Source organism: Peromyscus eremicus, chromosome 13, assembly GCF_949786415.1.
Source record: "Peromyscus eremicus chromosome 13, PerEre_H2_v1, whole genome shotgun sequence".
Taxonomy (NCBI): Eukaryota; Metazoa; Chordata; class Mammalia; order Rodentia; family Cricetidae; genus Peromyscus; species Peromyscus eremicus.
This window is the reverse complement of record NC_081429.1, coordinates 47,364,577-47,371,848: the sequence shown is the minus strand read 5'-3', so window position 1 is coordinate 47,371,848 and position 7,272 is coordinate 47,364,577. Positions and strand designations below refer to the sequence as shown.

Genomic DNA, 7,272 nt, shown 5'->3' with positions numbered 1-7,272 from the left:
CGCCACTGGGAGGGTGCAGCCGCCGGGGAGGCTCCAAGTTGGCCGAGCAGAAGGGACCCCCCTCCGCGGGCCGCTCCCCGAAAGGCGGAAAGAGGCCGAGGAGGGCGCGCCGCCGTCCCCGAGCCCCCCAGACCCTGACCCCTGCCCGCGGCCGCAGCATGCGCGCCCAGCCGGCGTGACCGGCTCCGCCCGCAGCCGCCCCGCAGCCCAGCCCGGCGCTCTCGCGGGTCACTCGGACCGGCGCCCGGGAGCGATGAGCCATGAAGCCGCCCGGCAGCAGCTCCCGGCGGCTGCCCCTGGCGGGCTGCAGCCTGACCGGCGCCTCCCGCGGCCCCTGTAGCTGCCCCGCCGGCCCGGTGCTGGCCCGCGCGCCGCCCTGCCGCCTGCTCCTCGTCCTTCTCCTGCTGCCTGCGCTCGCCGCCTCGTCCCGGCCCCGAGCCCGGGGGGCCGCTGCGCCCAGCGGTGGGTATGGCCGGTGCCCTTTGCGTTGCCTTCCCCGCGGGGCCCTGGGGAGGAGAGAGAAGGACACGCAGGTGCGTGTACCCTGGACGTGTGGGTCCCCAGCCTGGCCTTTGAGCGCCTCCCGGTCGACCTCTCCACCCTTCTCAGTCCCAAGCCCAGGTTCATGCTAGTTCACTTTTGGAAGTCCGTGTCTGTTGCATTCACGAAAGACCCATTCCAGTGACTGTGGGTTCCACCCAGAGGTATTTCGTGGCTCCTGAGTCCTTTAGCGCTCTCTATGTAACTTCCAGGGGCAGGGAGGTGCAGTGAGCGAGCAAGTTGCTTCTTGCTTTGGGGGAACCTTCATATGAATGCGGGGAGCATGCGATAAGAGTGGCAAATGCTTGTTTCCTCAAATTCTCCACCAGGTTTAGTCCCTGTTGTTGGAATTAAGGTGAGGGAGGCATACTTTGGGGACCAGAGAGTGAAAGTCTCCAAGACACACTTTGCGCATGACCTTTGGCTGTGTTTTCCCAAAATGCTTGTCATAATGAGCAATCAGAATAATACAATGTTGAGCACACTGGTGATTGGAAGTCACTGAAAGCAGAAAGCTGGCCTTGGCAGTAGAAGAAAAAGAATTTGGAAAGCCGCCAGCATCTATAGCCCTTTATGGCAAAACAGTTTTTGCCCCTCATCTCAAAGTTAAAAAGAACAGGGAATCATATATATATATATATATATACATATATATGTATGTATTGTTGAAAGAATCACTTTACATTCAGGGCCCGTGAATTCAGCCCCCAAGTTATTTCAGGAGTGTTCTTAGGTCCCAGATGGGATGCTACTAAGCTTGGTAATAGTTGAGCCGCTCTGTCCTCCGAAACGGGAGGGGTTGAGGGTCAGGACCCTTGAGCATGCCCAGTTGCTGACTCTCCTTCCCTAAGCCTGTTCTGTCCCTGCCCCCTCATAGTTCGGACTAGATAGAAAAGGTATACATGACTATAGTACATGATTGTATAAGCTTCCCTGACTGCTAACCTATCCAGGCCATCCCGCAGTTCCCATCACTTGTTTTTCCTGTGTCTCCCCTTCCTACCCCCTTATAAACGGGACACTGTTAACGGAATTCATGGAAAGATGCACTTCAGAATTTCCACGTTTCCTGGATGTATATGTGTATGTTTGTGTATGTTTGTGCTTCCTGCTCCCCCCAGCTCCGCACTGGAATGAAACTGCAGAAAAAGCCCTGGGAATCCTGGCCGAGGAAGCCAAGACATCGCAACAGAATAGCAGCAGTAATGTCAGCGACAGCAGTGCCGTGCAGAAGGAAATCACGCTGCCTTCAAGACTGGTGTATTACATCAACCAGGACTCAGAAAGCCCCTATCATGTTCTTGACACAAAGGCCAGACACCAAGAGAAACACAACAAGGTAGGCAGGAGGAGGCTGAGTGTGCCCAAGTAGCTGCCATTAAGAGTTCTCCTTCGATTTGACTTTCTGCCAGAATCTGATTTCACAAATTTTAGTGTAGCATTTTATTAAGAAAGCAATTAATATGATGATAGAAGAGAAACTAGAGGAAATGAACCCGGGATCGACCAGGACAGGGTTTACCGTTGGTTTCTTTGACTCAACGGAAACTGAGTAATTTCAGATGTCCTGTGAGAAACTCTGTCCCCAGTGTCTCTCAGGTGCTGTTGGCACTAAACAACTTCTTTCTGGGAGCCTTTATGTAAGGATGCAGGAACCTACCTTCCAAGAGATAAAAGCTCCTGGCAGTCTGTACCCAGAAGGCCTCGCTGACAGGCAGTGTGGCTTTCTGTGTAGAACTTGCATCTGAGTTTACTTTATTTCTTTAATTGGGCATTGGGCGGGGTAGGGCCACTGCTATGGTATGTTCAGTCAGTAAACAATTCGGCTTTTCAATAGATGATGGAGAACAGGAAAGAATGACTTGCATAAGATAGACACCCGTTTGGGTTGACACCATCCTTGAGGACACCACATCAGCGGTGAACATTTGCTTTACTTTCAGGTTAGTTTAGAAAATGGCATGGAGCTTGAAAAAGAGACTCAAATGAAGACAGAAGTGTATGATGTCCCAAGAGTTTAAGGGATCCCTTCTCCTGCATCTCATTGCTTGAAGTAATGATATTTGGGATCCGAAGTAGGTCTCCATAGTGAAATAGCGGGAACCTCTGTTCTTTTTTAGGTGCAGAAAACAGACCCCTTAGGTTATGTATTTCCTTCTGAATTGTTCCTGTTCACTTGGCAAGAGCAGGAGATAGTTAAGCATGTAGAATTTAAGCAAGGTGTCTGTGGTTTGCAATCAATGTGCATAGTTTTTTGAAACAGAGGTAAGTACGATGTCTTTCCCCATTTCATAAATGGGAGGATAGGGATACAAGGTCTTTGGTGGCTCTTCTAAAGGTTGTAAAGCAGCTATTAGGTTTGAACTGTTAATTTTTTTTTTTTTTTTTTTTTTTTTTTTGCCTGCATGAGGGTGTTAGATCCCCTGGAACTGGAATTACAGACAGTTGTGCGCTGCCATGTGGGTGCTGGGAATTGAACCCGGGTCCTCTGGAAGAGCAGTCAGTGCTCTTAACCACTGGGCCATCTCTCCAGCCCCTGAACTGTTAATTGTTACTATTTTTAGGACAAGTGAGGTCCATGAGACAAAGCTTTCTTCATACTGAATAACCTTGTTAACCCTGTTTGTGTGATTTTGAAGGGGCTGTTGGCCACCATGGCTGCGATGATGAACTTCTCCTCTGCCAAGCCTTCCCCTCAGAAGGCTTTCTGAAATTTAGTGGATCAACTAACACTTCATGTCTTATGGAGAGAAGGAGTGGATATTGTCTTTAGGAAGAGACATCCAAGGCCCCCTTGATAGCAAGCATTGAGGACTGAATAGCATCCCTTATGAATGATCCCTGTGCCAAGTGGGGGATGGTCTGTGCTCTGTGGTGACAGTTCTTAAACTCAAGGGCCTTTGTACAGGGCACTGGAGGAAGGCCAAAGCTGCCTCAAAGCCTGCTTTAGAGAATGTCTAAGCCCTCCTCAGCTGAGATCTGAAAGAAATTGCAGTGGAATTTCTTTTTAACTCAGGTGTTGGACTCTGTGACGAATGCTTGTCCTATGGTCTATGTTCTGCTTGTGGGTGTGATTTCACATCCCATGTCTGACTTTCTGGTGGTAATATCTGTTGACCTTTTACCTGTCACTTATGCAGAGGGACAGAACGTTCCTGTGGCGCACTGGCTTGATGTCAGAGGTACTAAGCTTCTTGACACCCTCCCCTCTCCCTCCCAACAGCCGGACTTCTTTTCTACTTTTGAAAAGAATGTTTAGGCAGGGATGATATTTGAAAGCCTTTTTTTTTTCTTATTAGTTTAATTCAGTAAATATCTGTTGCACATTTCTCATATGCGAAGCTGTATGGTAAGGGTTCACAGATAAGAGATAAGGTTTGCAAAGACGAAAAATATTTGTTCTTTAGAAGAGACAGACATGACATAAGCAAGATTCTGAGATGTGCCTGGGTCAGATTTTAATAGTGCCGATCTGATTTGGTGGCGCCCTGAAATTTCCTTTTGTGGTCTATGGTTTCCTCTTCCTTTGCGTCTTTAAGCCTTTTTTTTGGGCTGGTTGATAAGAAGTATTGTTAGGGTCTGAGAATCCAGGAATAATCCATCACAAAAGACCGGGTTGGAGCAAGCCAGAAATTTATTTAGAAAAAAAAACTGGTATCAGGGAGGCGGCAGGGTTCGGGCACCAAACCAGGTCTGAGGCAGGAGCAGCAGCCAGTTGGGTCCCCGCTTGGGCAGCAGCCAGTTTTAAAGGGGGAAACTGCAAAGAGACAGCCCCAGAGTCCCATCCAATCATAATGTAATACTGGGGACTTTCCTCAGTGACACACTTTCAGCCCGTCTGGAGTTCTGTGGTTTGGTGGTTCGGATCAGCTTTGGGCCAACGAACCAGAAGGGGGTGGGACGCTTGTGTTTACACCTGTGTGATGGGTTAGGGGGGGCTGCATCCTAGCCTCAGGAAATTGTGGGTAGCAGCTCAGGGCAGAATGACAGACCGGGACAAAATGGAGTTTCTGCTGCTAAGTAGGATCACACAGTATTGCATGCTTTCCATTGGATCTTATGATGACTTGTTAAATATCAATGATAAGAGAGACACACTTGTCAGCCTACCTGCTTTCCAAAAGTTACAGTGAGAAAGCATAGAACTCCATCCTTAATGCTTTTTTAAAAAAATAATTTTTGATATTAGTATCTGTGAACTTGGACCTTTCCTCCACTCTGGTTCTGTTGCATTGAAGCACATTTTAGTGAGTGCTTAGAAATGCTGAGTCACTGTGCCTCTCTCCTGAATCCCTGTGATGGGGGTAGAATTGGGATGGGACTTTCCCGAATCTAGGTTGCAAGGCCAAGCTCCACATTTATGTCTGAGGAAGTTTCATAATCTTGCATGTGGATGCGTCCTTCATAATTTAACAGCTGTGTAAGTTAAAATGCTTATTAACTCTTTCACAATTGGGGAGTTTGAACGCTGGTTGTGTAGTACACCTCTGTATATGGTATTGGTTTTGAAAACTTTAGCTTTCTTATTTTGGCAAGGAATGCTTAGGAATTGTGCAGGTTAGTTTTGTTTTTTTGGTCTATCAATTTGACACAAACTAAGAGCATTTGGAAAGAGGAAATCTCAGTTGAGAAAATGCCTCCATCAGACTGCCTGTCAGCAACTCTGGTGGATATTCTCTTGATTAATAATTAGTGTGGGAGGTCCCAGCTTACAGTGAAGAGTGTTGCCCCTGAGCAGATGGTCCTGGATTGTATAAGAAAGCAGGCTGAGCAAGCCAGTAAGTAATGTTCCTCCATGGTCTCTACTTCAGTTCCTGCCTCCAGGTTCCTGCCTTGAGTGCCTGCGATGACTTCTCTCAGTGGTGGTCAGTGATCTGGAATGTGTACGCCAAATAAACCCTTTCCTCCCCAAGTTGCTTTGCTCGTGGCGTTTTATCACAGCAGGAGAAAGCCAAGTAGAACAGGAATCATTTCAATTTCTACATAGTTGAAATGTTATAGAAACCGTTGTCCAAACGGGTCCATTTTTTGAGAGAAGCGAGCACACTTATAACTGTGCCAGGATACGAGGCATAAATTGAGGCAGTCCACAGCAAGGAGTGAATAGGCCCCTCAGACCTAAACAGTTAAGTTGTGTTTTGACCTTGAGTGCTTTCCTAAATTAAGATTTCTTTATAGACAGTCTTGTTGTCTGATAGTTTATCATAACAATCTCTTTACTACTTAAGAAGTCAGTTTAGTAGGATATAGCAGTATGAGGGCCTGCTAATGGAAAATTTTAATTTTGTGTGATACTGGAAAATACACACCTGGTGTCCATCCCATTTTCTGTCACATAGGTCCAGACCTCTTGAAGTCAGCAAGTGATGGAGGCTCTTTCGTGGATTAATGCTGCAATGATTGGAGGCCAGGGCCCTTAGGAAGTTTTAGGGTGTGTGGGGGGGTCTAGTCACCAGAAAGATGAAGGTGAAAGCCGGGGTCAGCGGCGCATGCCTTTAATCCCAGCACTCGGGAGGCAGAGCCAGGCGGATCTCTGTGAGTTCGAGGCCAGCCTGGTCTACAGAGTGAGATACAGGACAGGCACCAAAACTACACAGAGAAACCCTGTCTCAAAAAAAGAAAACAAAAAAAAGATGAAAGCTTGATTGAAGGGTTGGGCTTCCTCGCCCATCAGGAAAGGGGCTTAACATTTAGTTGATCATCAGTGTCCGGTGACGTGATCATCCATACTTACGGAATAAAGCTTCTCTAGAGATCCAAAGGAGCAGATTCTGGAAGCTTTCGGATAGATAACTGAACATGTGGAGGTTCCTAGAGGGGGGGGGGTACCTGGACAGGGCCTGGAAGTTCAACATGTTTCTCCCACACCTTGTCTTATGCATCCCTTCCACCGGGCTGCACGTCTGTCTCTGTCTAGAATGTCCTTCATAGCAACTAGTAAATGTTTCCCCTGCGTTCAGTGAGCTACTCGGAGCAAGTTAATCGGCTCTGAGCAGGCAGTGAGGAGACACCTGATTCCTAGCCTGCTCCCATGGGCACAGGCTCTAGCTGGGGACTTGTGACTGACGTCTGGAGTCTTGTGGGACTCAGCCTTCCACCTGTGAGATCTGACACTATCTCCAGACGGAGAGTGCCGGAACCAAATTGAATGAGAGGACACCTGGCTTGTTCGTCATCGCGAGGAATCTGCGAATTGCTTGGTGTGTGGGGAAGAAGCCCCAGACCACTCAAGTCAACAGCGTGGTGTGAGAGGAAGATGGAGGATGAGCTTTACATTTTCTTGTGTCTCTTTGTTATCAAGACTTGCCAGGCTTTAGGAGTCCAGATGGAATTATAAGATCATCACACATAACAATGCGTTATCCATGCAGTATGCTAATAAAATGGGCGATAGGTTTGGATAGCAGGAGAAATGATTTAGACTCATTCGTTCTTTATTCAGTCACTCCTTTTTGAGATGATTCTGTGAAGTCTGTTCCTAAGAACTCGATGAAAATTTGTCTAAATTGAGCCTCTAAGATCGAGATTCGGATTGGGAAGGAGTGAAAGGGGCGGAGCTTAGAGCCAGGGGAAGGTGACCCAGGTGTCTTCGGAGTCACACAAACAAATGACCTCTCACCACGGCTGCGTGACTCTAAGATAAACATGGGGCTCCTCACTCCCCACAATTCCAGGCTGAGGAGAGAAAAGAGACAGGTTAGTGAATTCAGTTTCTTCTTTTCTGGTGCTGGG

At 47.8% G+C, this 7,272-nt stretch overlaps 1 protein-coding gene across 1 annotated transcript in view; it reads left to right on the top strand.

Moving 5' to 3' along the window:
• The first annotated feature begins 260 nt into the window (after positions 1-260).
• The window catches only part of Adam23 (ADAM metallopeptidase domain 23), a 155,493-nt gene continuing 148,481 nt past the window's right edge, over positions 261-7,272 (top strand). The window contains exons 1-2 of the mRNA XM_059278128.1: positions 261-462; positions 1,662-1,879. Coding sequence (XP_059134111.1) covers positions 261-462; positions 1,662-1,879 — 420 coding nt within the window. The remainder of the gene's footprint in view (positions 463-1,661; positions 1,880-7,272) is intronic.